This window comes from Microtus oregoni, unplaced genomic scaffold (genome assembly GCF_018167655.1).
Source record: "Microtus oregoni isolate MIOR12 unplaced genomic scaffold, Mior012 000054F_ref0000373, whole genome shotgun sequence".
In the NCBI taxonomy this organism is placed as follows: Eukaryota; Metazoa; Chordata; class Mammalia; order Rodentia; family Cricetidae; genus Microtus; species Microtus oregoni.
The window spans coordinates 430,952-457,090 of record NW_024543830.1 but is presented as its reverse complement, the minus strand read 5'-3'; the positions used below and the strand labels follow the sequence as shown (position 1 = coordinate 457,090).

Here is a 26,139-nt window from a genome sequence, read left to right as displayed (position 1 = left end):
TAAAAGATAAAAATATTCACAATCTCCACCCAGGAAACAATCAAATTCTTAGTTCAGGATATGGAGTGTGTGAGAATATTACTAGAAAATTGTGACTCCTAAACTACATCCTGTGCTTCCTGGATAAGTTTAATCAAAAATTAAAACAACATGTGGAAAACCCCAATGGTTTTCTCATAGAAGTTCTAAATATTCATCTTGATTTCCCCAACCAAAACCATACATCTTTAATCTTGTACCTCTGAATATAGTTCCAATACATTTTAATTGACTATCTTCTGTCCAAGAAGCTCAGTGTCTATGGAGTCCTACAAAAAGATCTTGCACCAAAACAACATTACAATAGTAATACAGTTAATATGAAAGGTTAAACCACCTACTGGCAAAATAAGGAATCATATTAAATGTGTGATTGTCTTACTATGCATCTACTTTCTTCTTTGGTTTAATTTTTATCTTGTTTTATCGTATTTTTTACTCTCTTCTCAATAAAAATAGTGGTATTTTTGTTCTTGGACATATGTGTATAGTGGAGTGTTGCTATCTATGTAGGCAGAAGCTGAATTCATTTCCCCCTTTTCATGGTAACCTCTGGATTCAGTGTCCCTTGTCTCTTGGTCATCTACATATTGACTATATATTCTGATAGTCCCTGATGAATCAGATCCTGGCTCCTGTCCTTGTTTCCCCTCACCTGATGAGGTTGCACATGGTAAATAGTTACACTCTTCAGTTCCCATACGGGATAGGCTCTGAAGAGAGCTGTTGAGAGAAGATCTTTGATTTCTATTTCTACTGTCACTTGACAGCTGGTAGATATCATTTGATTGGCCATGGTTATATACTTGACTTTTATTAGTGCTGAATCCAGATTGATTTCCAATTGAACTGGATTCCGAATTGTCCTGAAATAATATATATTGACTATGGCCAAAACCAGATTGGTCAACTGGCTGGTTTGGAGTAGTTTCTTGTTTTTCTTTCAGACTGTACCTGTACTTAAAATCACAGTCATTCAAATGCTCAGGTGTTACTCCAGAATGGCCAAGACTAGAGACTAGAGTTCCACCTGTACTAGATCCAGTCAGATTGTAGTGATCAACTGGTTGCCCATGATCTGTATCTGCTTCTCTATATTTTAACACCAGCTCTCCCATTCCTTCATTTGCTTTGGATCCTAGATGGTGAGAAAGAGAGAAAGACTGTCCATATCTTGACACTTGTGTGTGTGTAGGTCTATGCGATGACCTCAAAGGACTAGAATTGCGACTGCTAGTTCTGCTGCCTTCAGAAGGTCCATATCCTGATTGTCCATAGTCATAATCTTCACGGCCATAGCTGCCATGTCTCCAACGTTGACTAGAACTATATTGGTTGCCAGTACTATGTGACCTATAATGCCTTGTATCAGACTGGACATGTGCGTTGCTTGATTGTTTGCTTAGACGGTCCCTTGACTGCCAGTGAGTACTATCTGTTGCAGTATGACTATAACCCGACTCTCCATGTTGTGATTTAGGGTCTCTATGGGACTGAAGCCCAACATGGCCCTTAGTGGATCCTGAGTATCTCCTTGATACCACTGAGTGTTCCTCATGCTCACTGGAATCACTGCGCACAGGTGACTCCCTAGGACTTCTCCCAAACCTTGATTCTGAGGCTTCAGCATGGCCAGACTGAGGTTGTCTACTACTGTCCCTAGATTGCCTTTGAGAACCCCTCTGGCTTCTGTGAACTGTGGGCCCAGAAACTCCATGCTGAAGTCCACCCTGACCCTTAGTGGATCCTGAGTATCTCCTAGAAACTACTGTGTTTTCCTCACCTTCACTGGACTCAGAGTGAACAGGTGTCCCTCCTGCACCTTTTGTACTTCCTGAATGTGAGGTCTCTTCATGACCAGACTGAGACTGTCTACTGCTGTCCCTAGATTGTCTTTGAGGTCCTCCCTGACTTCCATGACCTGCTGACCCCGATTCTCCATGCTGATAGCCACCAAGACCCTGAGAAGATTCTGAGTGTCTCCTTGAAACAACTGAGTGTTCCTCACCTTCACTGGACTCAGGTTGAACAGGTGTCCCTCTTGGACCTTTTGTAGCTCCTGAATGTGAGGGCTGCACATGCCCAGACTGAGAGTGTCTACTGCTGTCCCTAGATTGTCTTTGAGGACCTCCCTGGCTTCCATGACCTGCTGGCCTCGATTCTCCATGCTGGTGTCCACCATGACCTTGGGGAAATTCTGAATGTCTTCTTGAAACTACTGAGTGTTGTTCACTATCACTGGACTCTGGGTGAACTGGTGCCCCTCTGGGTCTTCTCTGAGAGCCACCATGTGATGGCTGCTCATGCCCAGACTGAGGCTCTCTACTACTGTCCCTAGATTGTCTTTGAGGACCTCTCTGACTTCCATGACCTGCTGACCCTGATTCTCCATGCTGATGTCCACTATGACCCTGAGAAGATTCTGAGTATCTCCTTGAAACAACTGAGTGTTCCTCACCTTCACTGGACTCGGGGTGAACAGGTGTCTCTCTTGGACCTTTTGTAGCTCCTGAATGTGAGGGCTGCACATGTCCAGACTGAGACTGTCTACTACTGTCCCTAGACTGTCTTTGAGGACCCCCCTGCCTTCCATGACCTGCTGACCTTGATTCTCCATGCTGATGGCTACCATGACCCTGAGAAGATTCTGAATGTCTCCTAGAAACTACTGAGTGTTCCTCACCTCTACTAGACTCTGGGTGAACAGGTGCCCCTCTGGGTCTTCTCTGAGAGGCACCATGTGATGGCTGCTCATGCCCAGACTGAGGCTCTCTACTGCTGTCCCTAGATTGTCTTTGAGGACCCCCCTGGCTTTCATGACCTGCTGACCCCGATTCTCCATGCTGGTGTCCACCATGACCCTGAGAAGATCCTGAGTGTCTTCTTGAAACTACTGAGTGTTCCTCACCTTCACTGGACTCAGAGTGAACTGGTGCCCCTCTTGATCTTCTTGAAGGCCATGAATGTGAGGTCTGTGCATGTCCAGACTGAGATTGTCTACTGCTCTCCCTAGATTGTCCTTGGGGACCTCCTTGGCTTCCATGGCCTGCTGATCCTGACTCTCCATGCTGATGTCTCCCATGACCCTGTGGAGATCCTGAGCTTCTTTCTGAAACTACAGAATGTTCTTCATCTTCACTGGACTCAGGGTGAACTGGCACCCTTCTGGGTCTTCTCTGAGAGGCACCATGTGATGGCTGCTCATGACCAGAGTGAGGCTCTCTACTACTGTCCCTAGATTGTCTTTGAGGACCCCCCTGGCTTCCGTAGCCAGCTGACCCTGACTCTCCATGCTGATGTCCACTATGACCCTTAGAAGATCCTGAGTGTCTCCTAGAAACTACTGAGTGTTCCTCACCTCTACTAGACTCTGGGTGAACTGGTGTCTGTCTTGGTCTTCTCTGAGAGCCGCCATGTGATGGCTGCTCATGCCCAGACTGAGGCTCTCTACTGCTGTCCCTAGATTGTCTTTGAGTAGTGCCTCCCTGGCTTCCATGGCCTGCTGACCCCGATTCTCCATGCTGGTGTCCACTATGACCCTGAGAAGATTCTGAGTCTCTCCTTGAAACTACTGAGTGTTCCTCACCTTCACTGGACTCAGGGTGAACTGGTCTCCCTCTGGGTTTTCTCTGAGAGCCACCATGTGAGGTCTGTTCATGCCCAGACTGAGACTGTCTACTGCTGTCCCTAGATTGTCTTTGAGGTCTTCCCTGACTTCCATGGCCTGCTGACCCTGATTCTCCATGCTGATGTCCACCATGACCCTGTGGAGATCCTGAACTTCTTTCTGAAACTACAGAATGTTCTTCACCTTCACTGGACTCAGGGTGAACTGGTCTCCCTCTGGGTCTTCTCTGAGAGGCACCATGTGATGGCTGCTCATGCCCAGACTGAGGCTCTCTACTGCTGTCCCTAGATTGTCTTTGAGGACCCTCCTGGCTTCCATGACCTGCTGCCCCTGACTCTCCATGCTGATGTCCACTATGACCCTGAGAAGATCCTGAGTGTCTCCTAGAAACTACTGAGTGTTCCTCACCTCTACTAGACTCTGGGTGAACTGGTGTCTGTCTTGGTCTTCTCTGAGAGGCACCATGTGATGGCTGCTCATGCCCAGACTGAGGCTCTCTACTGCTGTCCCTAGATTGTCTTTGAGGACCCCCCTGGCTTCCATGACCTGCTGACCCCGATTCTCCATGCTGGTGTCCACCATGACCCTGAGGAGATCCTGAGTGTCTCCTTGAAACTACTGAGTGTTCCTCACCTTCACTGGACTCAGAATGCACTGGTGCCCCTCTTGGTCTTCTTGAAGGCCATGAATGTGATGGCTGCTCATGCCCAGACTGAGACTGTCTACTGCTCTCCCTAGATTGTCCTTGGGGACCTCCTTGGCTTCCATGGCCTGCTGATCCTGACTCTCCATGCTGATGTCTCCCATGACCCTGTGGAGATCCGGAGCTTCTTTCTGAAACTACAGAATGTTCTTCACCTTCACTGGACTCAGGGTGAACTGGTCTCCCTCTGGGTCTTTTCTGAGAGCCACCATGTGATGGCTGCTCATGCCCAGACTGAGGCTCTCTACTGCTGTCCCTAGATTGTCTTTGAGGACCCCCCTGGCTTCCATAACCTGCTGCCCCTGACTCTCCATGCTGATGTCCACTATGACCCTGAGATGATTCTGAGTGTCTCCTAGAAACTACAGAGTGTTCCTCACCTCTACTAGACTCGGGGTGAACAGGTGTCTGTCTTGGTCTTCTTGAAGGCCCTGAATGTGAGGGCTGCTCATGCCCAGACTGAGGTTCTCTACTACTGTCCCTAGATTGTCTTTGAGGTCCTCCCTGGCTTCCATGGCCTGGTGACCCTGATTCTCCATGCTGATGTCTACCATGACCCTGTGGCGATTCTGAATGTCTCCTTGAAACTACTGAGTGTTGTTGACTATCACTGGACTCAGGGTGAACTGGTGCCCTTCTGGGTCTTCTCTGAGAGCCGCCATGTGATGGCTGCTCATGCCCAGACTGAGGCTCTCTACTGCTGTCCCTAGATTGTCTTTGAGGACCCCCCTGGCTTCCATGACCTGCTGTCCCTGATTCTCCATGCTGGTGTCCACCATGACCCTGAGAAGATTCTGAATGTCTCCTAGAAACTACTGAGTGTTCCGCACCTTCACTGGACTCGGGGTGAACAGGTGTCTGTCTTGGTCTTCTTGAAGGCCATGAATGTGAGGTCTGTTCATGTCCAGACTGAGATTGTCTACTGCTGTCCCTAGATTGTCCTTGGGGACCTCCTTGGCTTCCATGGCCTACTGATCCTGATTCTCCATGCTGATGTCCACCATGACCCTGTGGAGATCCTGAACTTCTTTCTGAAACTACAGAATGTTCTTCACCTTCACTGGACTCAGGGTGAACTGGTCTCCCTCTGGGTCTTCTCTGAGAGGCACCATGTGATGGCTGCTCATGACCAGACTGAGGCTCTCTACTGCTGTCCCTAGATTGTCTTTGAGGACCCCCCTGGCTTCCATGACCTGCTGCCCCTGACTCTCCATGCTGATGTCCACTATGACCCTGAGAAGATCCTGAGTGTCTCCTAGAAACTTCTGAGTGTTCCTCACCTCTACTAGACTCTGGGTGAACTGGTGTCTGTCTTGGTCTTCTCTGAGAGCCGCCATGTGATGGCTGTTCATGCCCAGACTGAGGCTCTCTACTGCTGTCCCTCGATTGTCTTTGAGGACCTCCCTGGCTTCCATGACCTGCTGCCCCTGACTCTCCATGCTGATGTCCACTATGACCCTGAGAAGATCCTGAGTGTCTCCTAGAAACTACTGAGTGTTCCTCACCTCTACTAGACTCTGGGTGAACTGGTGTCTGTCTTGGTCTTCTCTGAGAGCCGCCATGTGATGGCTGTTCATGCCCAGACTGAGGCTCTCTACTGCTGTCCCTCGATTGTCTTTGAGGACCCCCCTGGCTTCCATGACCTGCTGACCCCGATTCTCCATGCTGATGTCCACCATGACCCTGTGGAGATCCTGAACTTCTTTCTGAAACTACAGAATGTTCTTCACCTTCACTGGACTCAGGGTGAACTGGTCTCCCTCTGGGTCTTCTCTGAGAGGCACCATGTGATGGCTGCTCATGCCCAGACTGAGGCTCTCTACTGCTGTCCCTAGATTGTCTTTGAGGACCTCCCTGGCTTCCATGACCTGCTGCCCCTGACTCTCCATGCTGATGTCCACTATGACCCTGAGAAGATCCTGAGTGTCTCCTAGAAACTACTGAGTGTTCCTCACCTCTACTAGACTCTGGGTGAACTGGTGTCTGTCTTGGTCTTCTCTGAGAGCCGCCATGTGATGGCTGTTCATGCCCAGACTGAGGCTCTCTACTGCTGTCCCTCGATTGTCTTTGAGGACCCCCCTGGCTTCCATGACCTGCTGACCCCGATTCTCCATGCTGGTGTCCACCATGGCCCTGAGGAGATCCTGAGTGTCTCCTTGAAACTACTGAGTGTTCCTCACCTTCACTGGACTCAGAGTGAACTGGTGCCCCTCTTGGTCTTCTTGAAGGACCTGAATGTGAAGGCTGCTCATGCCCAGACTGAGGCTCTCTACTACTGTCCCTAGATTGTCTTTGAGGACCCCCCTGGCTTCCATGGCCTGCTGATCCTGACTCTCCATGCTGATGTCCACTATGACCCTGAGAAGATTCTGAGTGTCTCCTAGAAACTACTGAGTGTTCCTCACCTCTACTAGACTCGGGATGAACAGGTGTCTGTCTTGGTCTTCTTGAAGGCCCTGAATGTGAGGGCTGCTCATGCCCAGACTGAGACTGTCTACTGCTGTCCCTAGATTGTCTTTGAGGACCCCCCTGGCTTCCATAACCTGCTGACCCTGACTCTCCATGCTGATGTCCACCATGACCCTGAGAAGATTCTGAGTGTCTCCTAGAAACTACTGAGTGTTCCTCACCTTCACTGGACTCGGGGTGAACAGGTGTCCCTCTTGGTCTTCTTGAAGGCCATGAATGTGAGGGCTGCTCATGCCCAGACTGAGACTGTCTACTGCTGTCCCTAGATTGTCTCTGAGGACTTTCCTGTCTTTCATGAGCTGCAGACCCAGACTCTCCATGCTGATGTCCACCATGATTCTGAGGAGATCCAGATTGTCTCCTAGAAACTACTGTGTGTTCTTCACTCTCACTGGATTCACTGTGGACAGGTGTCCTTCTAGGTGTTCTTGAACGCCCTGAAGTAGAGGGCTGTTCTTGTCTAGAATGAGGCTGTCTACTGCTGTCTCCAGACTGTCTTTTGGGTGTTCCCTGTCTTCCCTGACCTTTGGAGCTTGACTCTCCATGGTGAATTTCTTCATGTCCATACTCTTGCCCTGAGCCAAATGACTTATTAGAGCCAGAACCATGTCTCCCATATCTAGAAGACTGACTTGGGCCAGACCCATATGGTGATGACTGACCATGTCCATACCCTTGCTGCCCAACGCCAGATGACTGTCCTGAATGAGACTTGTTCTGCCAAGAACTAGATGAGTGACTTGAACCAGATTTATGTTCTCCATACCCAGATGACTCACCTGGGCCAGACTCATACTGCCCAGCACTTGATGACCGACCTGAACCATGCCCATGCCTCCTATAACCCGTTGACTGACCTGAGTGAGACCCATGCTGCCCAGAGCTAGATGACTGACCTGAGAGAGACCCATGTTGCCCAGAGCTAGACGACTGACCTGAGAGAGACCCGTGCTGCCCAGAGCTAGATGACTGACCTGAGAGAGACCCATGTTGCCCAGAGCTAGATGACTGACCTGAGAGAGACCCATGCTGCCCAGAGCTAGATGACTGACCTGAGAGAGACCCATGCTGCCCAGAGCTAGATGACTGACCTGAGAGAGACCCATGCTGCCCAGAGCTAGATGACTGACCTGAGAGAGACCCGTGCTGCCCAGAGCTAGATGACTGACCTGAGAGAGACCCGTGCTGCCCAGAGCTAGATGACTGACCTGAGAGAGACCCGTGCTGCCCAGAGCTAGATGACTGACCTGAGAGAGACCCGTGCTGCCCAGAGCTAGATGACTGACCTGAGAGAGACCCATGCTGCCCAGAGCTAGATGACTGACCTGAGAGAGACCCGTGCTGCCCAGAGCTAGATGACTGACCTGAGAGAGACCCGTGCTGCCCAGAGCTAGATGACTGACCTGAGAGAGACCCATGCTGCCCAGAGCTAGATGACTGACCTGAGAGAGACCCGTGCTGCCCAGAGCTAGACGATTGACCTGAGAGAGACCCGTGCTGCCCAGATTTTGACGACTGACCTGAGAGAGACCCATGTTGCCCAGAGCTAGATGACTGACCTGAACCAGACTCTTGCCTCCCATAACCAGATGACTGACTTGGACCAGATCCATGTTTCCAAGTGCTAGATGACTGACCAGATCCAGATCCCTGTCCCCCATAGCCAGATGACTGACCTGGACCAGACTCATGCTGCCCAGAACTAGATAACTGACCAGAACCAGACCTTTGGTCACTGCAACCAGACAACTGACCTGAACCAGACGCATGCTGCCCATGTTGACCACAACCTGAGGATTGACCTGATGCCGTACCATGCTGGCCACAGCAAGACTGTCCTGATCCATGCCCATGTTGTTTAAAGCCAGAGGACTGTCTTGAATTTGTTCCATGTTGTTCACAGCAGGATGGCTGCCCTGAACCGGACCCATGATGACCACATTTGGAATGTTCATTTGAACAACACCCCTTCTGTTGAGAGCTTGAACAGTGTCCACAGGAACTGCCTCCGTGCTGACCATAACCAGAATGTTGGGTTGCTCCAGATCCGCAGCATGATGAATGATGTGAGCTCATGCTCTGCTGTCTTCCACAGTGCTCTGCATGACCACATCCATATCCTCTCTGACTAGAAGACTGGCTGCAGGATCTAGGTTCAGTTTGACAACATCTAGACGACTGACCTCCAGAGACACGTCCTCCGCTAGTTCCTGATTGACATCTTGACTGGGTAGAGCAAGACTGACTTCCTTGCCTCCCAGATGGACTTGCCTGACAAGAACTTGAAGCACTTTGTGGTCTGCAACATCCACTAGAATTGCTGTGACCACATGCATGACTTTGTGTTTTGCTGTTTTCTGAACTTGCAGAGCTAGGCCCAAGCTTTTGTTCTCCACCCTTTCTTGACTGAGTAGAATTTGATTCATGTTTGCTCTTCTCCAGTCCATGTGACAATCCACTATGACCTTTCCTTCCCTGACTGTTTAACCTAGATCCAGATTCATATTCTTCCCCAGCTTCTCTAGAGGACCTACCGTGTGACTTGTTTCTTTTTTCTTCTAGCTCTTCAGAGCTGGAACCATGCCTCTCTTTGTTACCGCTCCAAGATTGACCAGCGCTAGACCCATGGTGTTTTCTCCTGGGTTCCTCTGAGCTGGATAATTCACTGTGCCTTTCCAACCTCCTAGAGTTGGACCTATGTCGAGGTTTTGCAGTTCCCCATGAGCTCCCAGAACTATGTCCATGCTCCTCTCCCTCACTCCAACTCGAACGTCTGAAACCTGATTTCCGTCTTGGTATCTCTTCTTCTTCTTCTGTTTCACTTTCTTCCTTTCGATTTTGATGACCCTGCCTAGGCTTCTTTGACCCTGAAGCTTTACAGTATTCTTTTCCAAGAACCTTATTGCAGGCCATAGCCAATTTGAACACCATCAGAAGAAACTCAGTGAAATCTAGTCTTCGGTCATGATCTCGATCCAGCATATGCATGATGACATCTACTTTATCTGGATCATCTGGATTCTGAATATGAGAGACACACCAAGGATAACTTGGTTAGCCCAGCTTCATTTTCAACTAAAATAACCCAGTAGCACCTTGTATATATATTGTGTTATATAATTTTAATCTTCTGAGTATTACTTTAGGTTAATGAGACCTAGAATATATGAAAAGTTAATGGAAAAGACTATTGTGATCTGTGAAAGAAGATGACATTGTTCCTTGTTTGTTAAAATAATCAATTAGTTAATTTCTTAGCACTATATTATTTATTTGCTTGGAATGGGAAGCCTGAGTACATGAAAAAGTTGGATTCTTTAAGATGGAAGGGCACAGGAATGTATTGACGAAACATTTGTCTTTAAAATATATATGTTGAGCCGGGCGGTGGTGGCGCACGCCTTTAATCCCAGCACTCGGGAGGCAGAGGCAGGCGGATCTCTGTGAGTTCGAGACCAGCCTGGTCTACAAGAGCTAGTTCCAGGACAGGCTCCAAAACCACAGAGAAACCCTGTCTCGAAAAAACCAATATATATATATATATATATATATATATATATATATATATGTTGATTTAATAGATTTACGATGTCCTGGCTCAAAAGAATATTACTTAGGTTTTCTCAAAATCAGCTGGGGCTGTGCACTTTCCACCAAGCTTGGTCCTAGAACATGTACAGACCCCAACAGCCTTCAGACTTGACACGTACCTTCAGAATTGGGCGAAACTCTTTCTCCAGAAGTTCCTTTAGCTCATCCTTGCTCAGTGTGCCACATTCTCCATCTTGCTTGGTGTATTTGTAGAATATATCAATGACGGTGACAACACTTCTTAAGAGGTCTGTCATCTTTTCCCCCCAAGGTTAAATGAACCTACAGAGAGAGAAAAAACCATAGATAAAGAAAGAGACATAGAGAACTAATTTTCTTTTATTTTAATTTATCAACAGGTCTTATTTTAATATAATGCAGTGGTTTTCAACCTTTCTAATGCTGAGATCCTTTAGTATAGTTCCTCGTGTTGTAGTAACCCTCAAATATGCTTACTTTCATTGCTACTTCATATCTGTAATTTTGTTACTACTTTGAGTCATAGTGTAAATATTTGTAGGATATCCTATGTGTGACCACTGTGAAAGGGTCATGACATATGGGCTGAGAACTGCTGACAAAGTAATTTTTAAAACCTCTTTTCTTTCATCAACCTCAACTGTAAGTATGGCTCAGGATTTTTGTCGCACCAATCAGCACAATAAAAACTTGGGATGATCTCAGGTCTCCATAATATTTATCTTATGAATATATTCTTTTTATGATATTTCTTTGAGTATTTTTGTGTCCTGGGTGTTACTCTGGGCTTCCAAAACTCCCAATACAACAGAGACACCACAGCCCCAGTCTGTCTAGTCTCTTCTGTTTTCTCCTACCCTTTTCTCTTCCTCTCCATGCCTCTCCTTGCCTATTCTTTTATTTTCTGTTTCTTTTGTTTTTTGTTTCTTTCCTGGCATGAGTGTGATACATTCATGTGTTTGCATGAGTGTGTATGCACATTTGTGTTTGAGGACAGATAGGCATATATTTGCATAAATCATCATTCACATTGTTTATATCTTTTCTGTATATGTGAGTGAATTCGTGTGTGTGTGTGTGTGTGTGTGTGTGTGTGTGTGTGTGTGTGTGTGTGTTTGTATGTGCTCATGACAACAGGCACACAGGTACCACAGTACATGCGTGGAGATCAGAGGACAACCTCAGGTGTTGCTCATCACTTTCCACATAGCTTGAGTCATGGTTTCCTTTTTGTGTGTTGTTCATCACTGTGTTGCTGGACTAGCTATGGAACTTTGGGATTTCCCATGTGCATTACTTTATGCGGGATCTGGGCATTTGAGTTTGGGTCTCCTCACTTGTATCATAAGTTCTTTAGACACTGAGCCATTTTCCCAGCCTTCCACCTTATATTCGAGACAAGGTCTCTCAATGAATCTGGAGCTCATTGATTTGGCTGGATTGGCTAGCAAATGAGTTCTACAGAGCCACCTGTTTCTGTCCTTATGTCAGCACTGGCTATAGACACATGCTACCACACCCTGCCTTTCTACAGGGGCTCTGTGTCTGAACGCAGGTCTTTGTGCTCGTATGACAGGCGCTTTACTTGTTCAGAGCTCAGACTCTTTTTTTTCTTTCCTTTTTTCCCCTTTCCTTTCCCTTTCTTCTGTCCTTTTGCTTTCTTTTTGAGACAGGATCTCATGTAGCTCATTCTGGCCTCAAAAAGTTGCTTTGTAGCCAAGCTTGGCAATTGACTCCTAATCTCCCTTCTTCCACCATTCCCAGCTGGGGCAAAAGTAACAGATACCTTAACATTTAAATCCCTTTTGTTCATCAGAAAGCAAACTAGACCCCAAAATACCATGAAGAATTGAAAATGGGCAAAGTGTGTCAATAATATCTTGGTACTGTAGATCCTATAGCTATAATGGCCTTTAGAACAGAAACTGTCAAAACATCAACCCTCAAGAAAACACCAAGTAAACACCGTTCCTTCCAAATGTTACCAATTCAGGTAAGAAGTTGAAAGTGGAGAACTAGATCTCAACACTCTCCAAACCAAAAGTGAACCACAAACAAACTACACCATAATACCCGTCGTTTTCACATGGCGCAGAAAGATGGTGTGTGGTTAAATTAGGGAGAATATGAGATGGCCTAAAACAGTGGTTCTCAATCTTCCCAGAGTTGTGACCCTTTAGTACAGTTCTGCAAGTTGTGGTGACCTCCAGCCACAACATTATTTTTGTTGCTACTCCATAACTATAATTTTTCTGTTGTTATGGATCATAATGTAAATATCTGATATGCAGGATATCTGATATGAGACTCCCATGAGAAGGTTGTTTGACCCCCAAAGGGACCAAGACCCATAGATTGAGAACCTCTGGCCTAGACAAAGACAGACTTCTACTGGATTTATTCTCCTCAATAAAGACATTGATTTCTAAAGACTCAAGTATAAACTAAATTAACCAAACAGACAGCAAACCAAAAATAAAAGAAACAACAACAACAAAAAAAGTAGCAAAATACAGTACTCTCTATGCCTGAGCTCAGACTCGGCTCACAATATCTGGCCCAAGAACACCAAGTACCATACATTTAAATTCTTCTCACCTGATTCACCAAAGGAACAAATAGGATAAGGCCTGATGCAGCTTGCAGGGTGTTGATAGATGGGGACAGTGACCCTTATATAGCTTGGGTGCTGTCTTCTGTGGGATGGACTGATTCATTTCTAATCAAATGTAACTCCACCCCTTGCATGTTTATCTTCCTTCTTCACATTCTCACCTGTAGGATGATTGCAGAGAGGGTGATAATGGCCCCACCTTCCACAATAGAGATATGCTCTGGGACGCTTTCTTGTAGGGTCGCACACAGTGAAATGCAGAGCCTTTGCTGGAGAAGATTAGTTTGTGCAATTGGTTTTCTTTATCTAGTGTTCAAAGAAGATAACAGAGTGAAAATACTTGGCAGGAGCACAGTGAAGTTTTTTTTTTAATTTAAAATAAACCCAGGCCAATAAGCTTGTCCAATTCATGACTATTGCAACATTACACTATCATTTTTTTTGAGAATTTACGGTATTCAGATACTGTGTTGACTATATCTCTCTTGTGTTGTCACATAATATTTGCATGTGTATGTTTTTCCCACATTTCAACTGAAGACACAGATTTAAAAACATTCAAAGTCATAGCTATATGATGGAAAAACCAAGATTTAAACACATAATTCTTATTGTAGTGCTGCTGCTGTAACCATTATGTTAGTTTACCCTTATTATATAGCCATTATGCAAAAATGAATTTGAGGTTTATACCATCTATATACCATTTTAAGAATGCCAGGTCTACTGAACTGCAACTAATATGAAAGGCTAATGTATGAGATGCTGCAAGCCATGAAAAGAAGATCTCTTCTCTGATGCTGTGTAGGCTAACTGGCTATCTAAGTATAGGGTCCATAAATAAAGGTAATGTTTTCATAAGATGAATTTAGAGTAAGACTTCTTCCAGTGCCCTACTATACACTGGTAGTCTGGTATCTTTAGGCCTAGTCTCTTGGGAAAGTGTATGTAATATTGCATATCATGTGTGTTTAAAGGCAACAAAATAATCCAAAAACTGTATTAGGCATAGTGAATCATCTCGTCTGTACTCGCCACCAGGCAATGGTGACACCATTAATTGATTACTGTCTTCTGTTTTGCCTACTTATCTATTTTATTTCTCATGTAAACTTGTAAGGTGAATGCTATTGTCACCCCTTTACAGATAATGTAATGAAAGGATAAATAAAATTTAAACCATACTAGAATCACGGCAGTATCAGAAGCAAAAGTTACTCACTCTACTGGATGCTTAAGCCTGGCCTTTAGTTGCAAATTCACCAAATCTGGGGTCTGTCATCTCCTGCCTGGGTACTGCTTTGGTGACAATTATCATCCAGACAGTCCCTAGAGCTTGGGAAGCACATAGAATGAATACCTGTTCACAGACATGCTAATGAATTTGCTCCTGAAAGACTCCACTGCTCCTATAGCCATGGGACTCCTAAACTAATAGGGCCACAGAAAGTTAGGTTTTCCCCGTGATAGTCGGTCATGTGACTCTTTTAAAATTGTGTTTCTTTTTGTAAAAGTGACTGTGTCAGGAAGATTTCGGGGCCTCACATCCATACTGGATTAAGCATTTAAAACCAGCCTTGCACTGAATTCCAGAATTCATCTAGAACTGGGGAAGTCTTCCATAGCCTGCTGTCTCTCGGAACTTCTCCAGTTCATTGTTCTGTATCCTTGGTGTTCAGTCTCTCTTCCTTGTCTTACTTTCTTAGCATGAAATTATAATCTCTGTAGTCAGAAAACTGAAGTTCAGAAAACTGGAGTTCAGCTTTCAGCTCCACCTTTTACTAGCTGTGGTTTTTGAGTAACTATAAATTCTCTTGGCTTCTGCTTCCCAACTTAAAGCACTTACTTGCTCACTGATGGGGGTGACATGTGGCCTACAGTAACTACCTACTTAGCTACACAAGATCATTTGGTTTAAGTATTTCATGCCCTCCAATGCATTTTATACACAAGAATTGATTTTTAAAAATGAGGTAGAGGTCAGTAATAGGACCTGAAAAGGCCTTTTTCAAAAGCATTGTACAGAAGGTAAGTCCTGACTTTTAAACATATAACATATCTATTGAGATATACCCTTGGGCAGTCTCCATGAACTTCGCACCACTTAAGTTCCCTTTCTTGATAACCACCAAATGTTACTACTGTCTGGTTATGAGTGGACATGTCAGGCCATCAGAGCAACAATCTGGAACAAGCATTGTTCCTACCCAACAAGGACTTAAGTGCCTTCTGACAAGGAACAAATTTCTGGTAGTTTTGGGCATAAAGGTGGTTGTGGTGATATCTGCAGAGACTCTTGCTTACCAAACTTCAAAAAGTTATAGTCTGAGGAAGCAGAAGCGTGGGGCCCCAAGCAGGGCAGTCTCTGGCATCCTTTCCTCTGTACCTGGGCCTTCTTCCTCCCCATTTTCTCATCACCCTCTGCTTACCCATCCATATCCACCCTGCTCTGGGTTGTCAGGGGCCATTTGGTGAAGCTCATGTGCTATTGGCCACTGCATACACACCTTAAACTATTAAAACAAACTTTGCATGTGTGGAAGTCCCCGGTTTTAGTTTTAATTTGTTCCCACATGCAATCCTTCTATGGAGTGGCTTTATTAAAATTAAAGCCAACTTTTTTTTGTCATGTTGTCATGTTCAAATTGAGATCTTGCTATAGGACCCAAGTGAGAATTACCTTATCATGAGAACCAAACTTTCCCACTCACTATGATCCTCAGCACTACTCAGTGAATTCAATCGAGTGCTGCGTCTCAGGCTTCTTCCAGGTCCATTAAATGAATTAACTGTCTCTTTTCTGCGAGCAGTTTAAAGATCTGTTCTTAGAGATTAGAATGATAGACTGGGTGAGGGTGGAACATTGATTTTTACATCAAGACACTTTTGTATTAGATCTTAACATATACTATCAGTAAAATTTGGGAACGTCTCTAAATCTGAGTGTTTGCACACTTGGGACGTGGGGATAATTACACAACTCTAACACTCAGATAATGCTTAGAATAAAACAGGAATTCAACGTATTTTCTTTTCTTCTTCCTGCCAAGTTTAATCTTACAAATGAGTGGAGTTGTTGGTTCCTAGAGAGGATTCTTAACTTTGTTCTCTTCTTCGGGCCTGTCTGGGTAAAATCAGACATGAGCATTTGGAATTCGGCTTTCAAAGACACTAAAAAATGTCATTATGAAAAGTCAGTCCACCATGAAAATGGGAACTACTGATTACATTGTCTAAGGATGTAATTCACTCCAAGAGTCCTCTTTTAGTTTTCCACATGAGGATGGGTATCTGGAGTTCCATGCACCAGTGCAGTAGAATCTCGTGGAGAAGCCCACAAACACGCCCAGGCTTCAGGAATGCAGCATGGGGTTTCTGAAACTTGCTTAGTGCAGGTTTAAGTCGCATGTCCCATCTGGAAGCTTCGGTGCTCACTGCAGTTGACAGAGCTGCACATCCCTAGGTGAGGTCTCAGAAGTTCTGATAGTCCCTGTAGTTGCAAAAACCACTAGCCTGTGGCAGCAGCACAGAGCTGAATTGCTTCAGGATAGATTTGGAAGCTTATGAAAGTCAAACCTGACCTAAAGAGACAGAGTCAAATTCGTGGAGATAGTCTAGACTTCGCTAGGTGAGCAAGGAGCTTTATTTTGACACGTTGAAAGGAATTGCTATTGAGTAAAGCTGTTGATATTTGTTGTTTGTTTAAACAGTTCAGAGCCACAGCAGTCTACGTGAAGTCACTGCAAGTCGTATGTGCTGAAATTTTGGAGCATTCCAAATATTGTATTTTTAAAAATGTCACTTGGTGGGGAAAATATTGGTCTTTTAATTATGAATGTTATTTTGGGGACATTTGTAAGCATTTGGTACTGGTTTATAAGAAAAAAAATCAAATTAATATTGATTATTACTTTGGGGTATGACAATGCTCCCTTTAAGAAATTAATTGTGTTTTTTTAGCTTAATATAAATAAGTAATCCACCCACTCACTCATACCTTCTCTCTGGCTAATTAAGCCAAGAGCTGAAGTCTTCTCTGACTGCTCAGCTTCAGTCGCCTCTGAATATCCAGACTCTAAGAGGTAGGATAATGTGGGTGCGGGCAAAGCTCATCTTCACTGTCTCATTTTTTTCCCCCAGTGAGACTTTTCTTCCTTTGTGATTCGTGTCTTGGAAGAGGGACACTAGGTTGCTAATTTAGAAAGATAATTGCAAAACTCAGATAGAGTGATTATTTTGTGTAACTATGATGGGGTGACTCATGCCCCAGGGATTCCCTGTGCTCCCTAATCCAACTGCCCCACCTCACATCCCCAGCTTTGTTCGAGTGAGTCCTGTAACTGCAGAATCCCTGGCCTAGGGAGACCGATACTGAACGTGTAAGATGGTAGAGGTGATGTTTGCCCATCCCTGGGGTGGACCTACCCTGACAGGGAGCAATCCACACGGAGGGAGAAGGTGGCCAATAGGAACAGTTTTGTGCCTAGGTGCCCACCAGGCCCACCCTCACATCAGCTTCCTGAATCTGCTCCAACTAGAAGACTTGACTGCAGATATGGTATAGAACATTAAAATTTGTGATTCTTGGGTTCTGACTAAGGAACCAAAATAAATTCCATTGCAAAGTGGTTAAGTCCAGTTATTAAGTGAAATCTGTCAGAGTTAGGAAGCCTACCTTGCCCTTTTATTAGTTGGGTAGACTTAGGTTTGTGAACGTCTGACATTTTATCATTGTGTTGTTTTAAAGTCTAAAAGTTGAAAGTGTTTGAAACAAAAAAGTAGTTAAAGTACTAGAGAAATTACAATTTTAACTCAAAATTTAAAAGTGCTGTTTTTTATAAGTTTTATTAAAATAATTATTTCCTTTATTTTAGTGATAATATTGTTATCATGAAAAGTACTGTAACCAGTTTTATTTTGAGAGCTAAAAATCATATGATGGGGTTAATCTTCATCTTACAACATCAATTATTATTAAAAAAAAAAAATAAAGCAAAGCCAGGCTTATTACTGGTAGGCTTCAAGGTAGACTGTATTTTCGGCTTTCATGACTGATGAACCTGATATTAAAGATTACTTTTATGCCAGTAATTTTTATAACACTTGTAATGGCTATGGTAATGATTAAAACTCTCCCTCAAAAGAGACAGACTCCTCAGAGCAGAAGTACTTATTTTGTGGGTACGAGCTGGGGGCATACCCTGAATTTGTGATACAAAGACTCTATCTTTCTCTTCCACCTGGTCTCTACTGACTCACTGGAGCAGGTGGGTATGGGGTGACTTATCCTGCCTCTCTAATCTTACATAGGTTGGAGCTCTGCCCCGTGAAAGCTCCTTCTGGCAGGTGATGATCATTGCCCCTCATCCTCTCCATGAAAGGGTACCTGTCGAATCTTAAAGTCAGGGATTCATCTGTGGCTTTCTACATAAAAAATTATTTATTTTCTCTTCAAAAAATAGCCAGATACTCAGTAGCCTCTAATGGACAGTAGATTTCTGGATGTCTATTTTCTTCCTCCTGCTTTTCTACCCCATAGGGTTTAGACAACTGAATAGTGTTAAGCAGGTCAGATTAGTCTAAGTGCCAGGGAGACATTTTCTGACTAAGGGCTGGGTAGGATTGAATATTTTGCAACCTTTAAGTATTGTTCGATCTAAATATAAATCGACTTATCAAGCTTCACTGTTATTTCTCCTACAAGCTACTCGAGCTTGTCAGCCGGAGTGAGGCAAGCTGAGTCAGATACATACCAGCCAGGTTCAGACCCTGCCTCCTGTAGATCTGGTTCACTGACGCCTTCCTTCCACAACTCAGGATACTGGAACCTGGGGTTAACCATTTGCCAGGCAGAGTTCTCTGCTTTGAGATGATAGTGAAGATAGGACCCTTTGGACGGTGATAGGTTCTGTTGCTCTTACACCAACAAACATAAATGTTGGCAGTTCTGGTCCCCACCTCCATCCCTTCCATTTCAGAGATGGCCAGTTGAAAAGAGAGTCTCATGCTTCAGTTATTATGGCTACGAAATTGTCACTAAAGGAAGACATGCATCGTATCTTTGGAATAGACAAGGAAAAGACTTAAACGCATACCTATTGCTTATTTGGTAGGCATACTAAGAGAGATAATTCACAGGATTATCTCTCTGATACAAAACACTATTGCCAGTAGCTGTGTCAGAGGAGCTGCGGTCAGAAGTGGAGCTTATGGACTAAAGGCTAAAGTATAAAAAAGCTACTCTGGGTGCATCCAGGAGAGGCAGATCTGCTGGAGGATTGTCTCCAGAATGCCTCTTGCTTCTGCTGTGCTTTCTTCTTTTTGTTGCTCACATGTTCCAGCTATGATTGGCATGGTGTAGTTGTTAAATGCTGGGATCCCACTGCATCTAGTATAGTGTGATTGTTTCTTGGGAAAATCGTGCTCCTCACTGGGCAGTTTACTTGTATCTCCTAACGAAGATGTCTTTTGTAAGAGCAATGGTGGATAGATAGGTCTATGATTTTAATTGGACTTTTTGAGTCATCAAAGGGAAACAGGTGGTTGAGACAGTTAGTAAAGATGATGATTAGGAAAATAGCTTAGGTTGTTCCACCAATTGTTCCAATAAGAGACACAAAAAAGACAAAATAGGCTAGAAGTTATCTTCCTTTTTGTTAGATATGAGATTTACAGAAGATGAAAAATAAGAACAAGGAAATTTCATGAACTATAGACCCATGAATTCTGCCTGTGGAAAAACAGGCTGATGATTAAAGAAAACAATTATGCTTCCACCTTTTATCCCACAGACACTAAAGACAACAATTAATAAGTGGGACCTCCTGAAATTGAGAAGCTCTTTTAAGGCAAAGGACACAGTTAATAAGACAAAACGGCAGCCTACAGAATGGGAAAAGAACTGAAAATGGTCGAAAGACACTTAAGGAATTGCTCAACATCCTTAGCCATCAGGGAAATGCAAATTAAAACAACTCTGAGATACCATCTTACACCTGTCATAATGGCTAAGATAAAAACACCAATGATAGCTTATGCTAGAGAGGATGTAGAGTAAGGGGAACCCTCCTCTATTGCTGATAAGAGTGCAAACTTGTACAGCCACTTTGGAAATCAGTATGGCAGTTTCTCACAAAATTGAGGATCAGTCTACCTCAAGACCCAGCAATACCACTTTTGGGCATGAACACAAAAGACGCACACTCATACCACAAGGACATTTGCTCAGCTGTGTTCATAGCAGCATTATTTGTAATAGCCAGAACCTGGAAACAACCTAGGTGCTCCTTAACCGAAGAATGAATAAAGAAAATGTGTGGTACATTTACGCAATGGAGTACTACTCAGCTGTAAAAAAAAAAAAAAAAAAAAAAAAAAAAAAAAAAAAAAACCAATGAAATCTTGAAAATTGCGTGCAAATGATGAACTAGAAAAAAAACTTTCCTGAGTGAGGTAACCCAGACCCAGAAAGACAAACATTGGATGTTCTCACTCATAAGTGGATATTAGATGTGAAGTAGAGGATGATGAGTCTATAGTCCACAAGCCCAGAGAAGCTACATAACAAGGAGAAGACTAGCAGAAACATACATGGATCCCCCTGGGAAGGGGACTTAGACAAGATGTCCTGAGAAAGTTGGGAGTATATGTAGGAGGAGAAGAGAGGGCTGAAAGGGAGAGAGAGGGGATAAAGGGAAGGATGAGGAGAACATGAAGGAATGGGATGGTTGAGATGGGGGAAGGACAGAGAAGGAGAGGAAGGAAAGGGATATCTTGATTGAGGGAGCGATTATGGGACTAGCAAGTAACCTGACACTTGGGAAATTCTCAATAATCCACAAGAACAACCCCAGATTAAGACCCTAAGCAATAGTGGAGAGGGTGCATGAACTGGCCTTGCCCTCTGATCAGACTGCTTTAATTATCATCATAGAACTTTCACACAGCAAATGAAGGCAGCAGACGCAGAGATCCACAGTAAAGCACCGGGGGTCAAGCTTGCAGAGATCAGTCCAAGAGAGGGAGGAGCGATAATACAAGCAAAGGAGTCATGACCATACTGGGAATACCCATAGAAACTGCTTACCTGAGCTAATGGGAGTTCACTGACTCTGGATGATCGTGGAGTAGCCTGTATAAGACCAAACTAGGCCCACTGAATATTGTATAGCTTGGGCAGTCTGTAAGGCCACTGGCAGTGGGTCTAGGATTTATCCCTACTGATTGAACTGGTAGTTTGAAACCCATTCTTTTTGGAGGGTTACCTTGATCAACCTAGATATAATGGGGAGGACCTTGATCCCACCTCAAAATGATGTGCTAGACTTTGTTGATTCCCCGTGGGAAGCCTTACCCTCTCTGAGAAGTGGGTGAGGGTAAGGTGGAGAGAACAGAAAGAGGGGAGGGAGTGGGAATTGGGATAGGTATTAGAATAAGAAAGGATTGTTTTTCAAAAAATAAATTTAATAATAAAAAAGTTTTTTAAAACACCAATTATGTTCCTATACCCAGAATTAAGCCTGAATTCCTTGGTCATGTAATTTATGGAATTAATCACTGGTTTCAGTATGCACCTTGAAGAAACAAAGTTGTGAAAGTTAAATGAACCTATTGTTTGTAAAAGAAAATAGATCGTGAACTGACCATTCATTTAAAGTTCCTCTAGAGTAGAATTAAGAATAGAATTCTGTTACACTAAATGCACAAACAGCTGCCTGCCAGTACAAAGGAACTGGCTAAAATATACTTAGCTTGCTTAAAACTTTGTTAATCAGTTATAAAAAAAAATCATTGCTTTGGGGTGAAGATGTTATGGTGGGAAGATTAGTACTAAGAAAAATGTTTAACCACTTGTGGGATTCTAAGAAAAACATGTAACTTATGATCTTATTGGAAATTCTTATGTAAAGATTTTAAGTTGGTTTTGGAAAATATGTAACTTAAGGTTGTGAGTTAATCTTTTCTTGCATAAAAATCTTTGTGTTAGGAGGTATAAAAGGGATAAGATAAAAATAAGTTATCTAGGAGCAGAAAAGATGTAGAAAAAATGATCAGGGAAGAAATAAAAGAAAAACATTATGGGGATAGAAGGAGAGAAGTTGGAAAAAATGTAAAAGAAATACAACAGAAAAAGAACAGAGTAAGAGCAACAACCAGCAGAAAGAAAAATAAAATGAAGAATTAATGTTTGGCCCTCAGATAAAGTTCCCATGTATGTCTGTGCATCTGATCCAATAGTTCACGCACCCACATCTTCAGTGTCTCTGACCTTTGGAGACCCTGCTCTTGGCAGCACACTACTACAACTCAACATAGTGCAAAGAGCCCTGGCACTGTAGACATCTGGCTTTCGTTTATCCCAGGCCGATAGTCAGCAAATGCTGTTGCTTTGGGCCATGTCCTTCAGGTTATGGTGAGAATTGGCATTCTTAGCCTTGCTACTGCTTCATCTTTGTTCGACCCGGTCATTTGGTGCTGGTACTGTTGGACTTCTAGCAGATTTGCTTTCTCCTGTTTTTATTCTCCAGAGTCACAGCACAGTGAGTGTCACAGTAGAACACACTGAAACAGGAGTGTAGGGAATGTCATTCCTCGTTTAATGACATTGTTAGTGTCCATTGCCCTTCTCAAAATAAGTCACAGGCTTGACAGGGCCCAAACATCTCTGCTTTCATCTCTTGCTATTCCTGTTATTATCTTTCCTATGTCTACCTTGGACTCCTTGGGGACTAGGGACTTTCCCTTCTCAGTTTCCTGGTTCTGAAGTGCCATTTTTAGGTATTATTCTTTCTTTTCCTTTCTGTCTCTGCTTACTTACTGCATTCAGGATTTCTGGAGAGATGGAGTAACATGGATTAGATCAATTCTTAACTTTTGATAACTATTTTCCAAAAATAATGGGAAATTCCACAATAGTTTTCACTTCTTGAATGATAAGGAAGGTAAATGAAGTAAGCACTATGATTGCCCAACCTTAAAGCCTAGTATGATTTCTTGGTCAACAGGACAGTAGAGGAAGCCCAGGCAAGATCAGTATATCAATAGGACAGCACAATGCTAAATATCACATGAACTGACAGAAAATGAAATAGTTACAGAGACCAAAAAACCTTTTATAGTTAATAAAAATCAATCTAGGACCTCCACTGGAGCAGGCCCAAGCCAGTGACCTCTGCCAGAGCAGGCCTGAGCCAGTGACCTCCACAGGAGCAAAAGCAGGTACAAGGGAGTGATCACTAAAGGAGCAAGCCCAAGGCAGTGACCTCCACAGGAGCAGGCTTGAGCCAGTGACCTCTGCCAAAGCAGGCCTAAAGTAACACCCTCCACAGGACCAGGTATAAGGGAGCCACCACTGAGGGAGCAGGCCAGCGGCAGAGACCTCTGCAGGACCGGGCCCAAGCCAGGGACACCTACAGGAACAGGCCTGAGCCAGTGACCTCCACCGGAGCAGGAGCAGGTACAAGGGAGCAACTGCCAAGGGAGCAGGCCCAAGCTAGAGACCACTGGAGGACCAGGCACAAGTAAGCGACCTTTGAGGGAGCAGGTCTGAGCCAGGGACATCTGTGGGAACAGGCATAAACCAGAAACCTCCAGCAGAGCAGGCCTGAACCAGCTACCACAACTGGAGCAGGCCCAAGGCAGTGACCTCAACAGGAGCATACTTGAGCCAGTAACCTCAACCAGAGCATGTCCAAGGCAACCACCTCCACAGGAACAGGTACAAGGGAGTTATGAGTAAGTACATATGATATTTGCCTTTCTGGGTCTGGGTTACCTCACTCAATATGATGTTTTCTAGATCTATCCATTTGCCCACAAATTTCGAGGTGCCATTGTTTTTTTTTTTTTTCTGCTGTGCAGTACTCCATTGTATAAATGTACCACATTTTCCTTATCCATTCTTCAGTTGAGAGGCATTTAGGTTGTTTCCACATTCTGGATATGACAATGTTGCTATGAACATAGTTGAGTACATGTCCTTTTGGTACAATTGAGCATCCTTTGGGTATATACCCAAAAGTGATATTGCTGGGTCCTGAGGTAGGTTGTTTCCTAATTTTCTGAGAAATTGCCATACCAATATCCAAAGTGGTAGTACCAGTTTGTATTCCTACCAGCAATGGAGGAGAGTTGCCTTTACCCCACATCCTCTGCAGTATAAGTTGTCATCAGTGTTTTTGATCTTGGCCATTCTTGCAGGTTAAGATGGACTCTCAGAGTTGTTTTGATTTGCATTTCTCTGATAGCTAAAGATGTTGATCATTTCCTTAAAAGTGTCTTTCAGCCGTTTTAGATTTCTCTGTTGAGAGTTCTCTGTTTAGGTCTGTACTGATGTGGGAAGTCCTTCTGTATATCTGCTACTTTTGTCGGTTAATGAATAAAGACACTGCTTTGAGCCTATAGTAGGGCAGAACAGAGCTAGGCAGGGAAAACTAAACTGATTGCTGGGAGAAAGAAGGCAGAGTCAAGAGATGCCATGTAGCTGCCAGAGGGGCAAGACACGAGCTGCTATCTGGAAACTTGCTGGTAGGCCACAAGCCTTATAAAATATAAAATAATGGAAATGGGTTAACCAAAGATATAAGAGCTAGCTAGCAATATGCTTAAGCTATCGGCCAAGCAGTGTTTTAATTAATAAAGTTTCTGTATGATTATTTTGGGAATCTGGGCAGCCAGGAAATGAACAAGCGGCCTCCTACTACACTGTTCCCCATTCTTTATTATATTATTTGTTCTTTGGATGACCAATTTCTTGAGTTCTTTGTATATTTTAGAGATCAGACCTCTGTCCAATGTGAGGTTGGTGAATATCTTTCCCCATTCTGTAGGCTTTTTATCTTGTTGACTGTGTCCTTTGCTTTACAGAAACTTTTCAGTTTCAGGAGGTCCCGTTTATTATATTTTCTGTGTTTTTGAGTTGGACTTCCTCCCCATCTTCTATTCATATTATTCTTAGGTTTGGTCTTTTCATGGTGCCCCATATTTCCTGGATATTTTGTGTTAAGCTTTTGTTAGATTTAGCTTTTTTTTCTAATATTTATTTCCTCTATTGTTTCTTCATCACTTGAGCTTCTCTCTTCTATTGCTTGTATTCTGCTATTTATTTTTGCATATGTGGTTTCTGGTCATTTTCTCATAATTCCCATTTCTATAGTTCCCTTGGTTTGTATTTTCTTTATTGTCTCTATTTTGGTTTTCATGTCTTGAATAGTTTCTTTCATCGGTTTGATTGCTTTTTCTTGGTTTTCTTTAAGGGATTTGTTGGTTTCTTCCAACTTTTTGTTTATCTTTTCCTCCATTTCCTTGAGGGAATTTTTTATTTTCTCTTTAAGGGCCTCAAATATTCTCTTAGTGTTATTGTTTTTGGTCATTTTGCTCTGCTTCATCTATAGCAGGGTGTTCAAGTTTTGCTGTTCTAGTTTTTGTTGGTGTTATGTTGCTCTTTGTGATGTTGAGTGCATTCTTACCTTGTATACTCATTTTTTCCCTCTGATTGGTGTAATTGGGGCTGTGTCTTTGGTGATCAGTCTCCCAGGTGCCAGTGGATCCAAGGCTCAGATGGTTGTTCCACATGATGTAGTCAGGGCCATAGTTCTAGCTACTGCGGATGTCACTCCGCATTCTTGGAGGTCACTCAGAGCTCCTTGGTGTAGCTCTGCAATTCCAGGAGTCATTTAGGCCTGTTCGCACGGAGGTTGCTTGTTTGGAGCTGCTCCCACTGAGGTCACTGACTTGGACCTGCTCCCTTGAAGGTCACTGATTCACACTTGGTTCCACAGAGGTCTCTGGCTCAGGCCTGCTCCTTTAGCAGTGGCTCTCTTGTACCTGCTCCTGTGGAGGTTGCTGCTTTGGGCCTGCTCTAGTAGAGGTCCCTGGCTCAGGATTGTTTTCACAAATGTCCCTGGCCTGGTCCCAGTACCACAGAGGTCTCTGGCTTGGGCCTGCTCCCTTAGGGGTCACTCCTTTGTACCTGCTCCTGTCGAGGTTCCTGCCTCAGGCCTGCTCCAGAGGAGGTCGCTGTCTCAGGCCTGTTCCCATGAAGGTCCCTGGTTTGGTCCTAGTTCTGCAGAGATCTCTGGCTTGGGTTGTGCTCATTGACTTTTAAAGAAAAGTGTA

General features: G+C 44.0%; 1 protein-coding gene across 1 annotated transcript; it reads right to left on the bottom strand.

Moving 5' to 3' along the window:
* Nucleotides 1-485: 485 nt before the first annotated feature.
* LOC121437764 (filaggrin-2-like) lies at nucleotides 486-10,687 on the bottom strand. Its single transcript, XM_041637841.1, has 6 exons — nucleotides 10,550-10,687; nucleotides 4,003-9,860; nucleotides 3,626-3,803; nucleotides 2,948-3,154; nucleotides 1,823-2,224; nucleotides 486-1,532 (listed from the first exon to the last, which is right to left on the bottom strand). The coding sequence occupies exons 1-6, from the start codon at nucleotides 10,685-10,687 to the stop codon at nucleotides 486-488; spliced, it is 7,830 nt and encodes a 2,609-aa protein (XP_041493775.1).
* Between the last annotated feature and the right edge of the window lie 15,452 nt (nucleotides 10,688-26,139).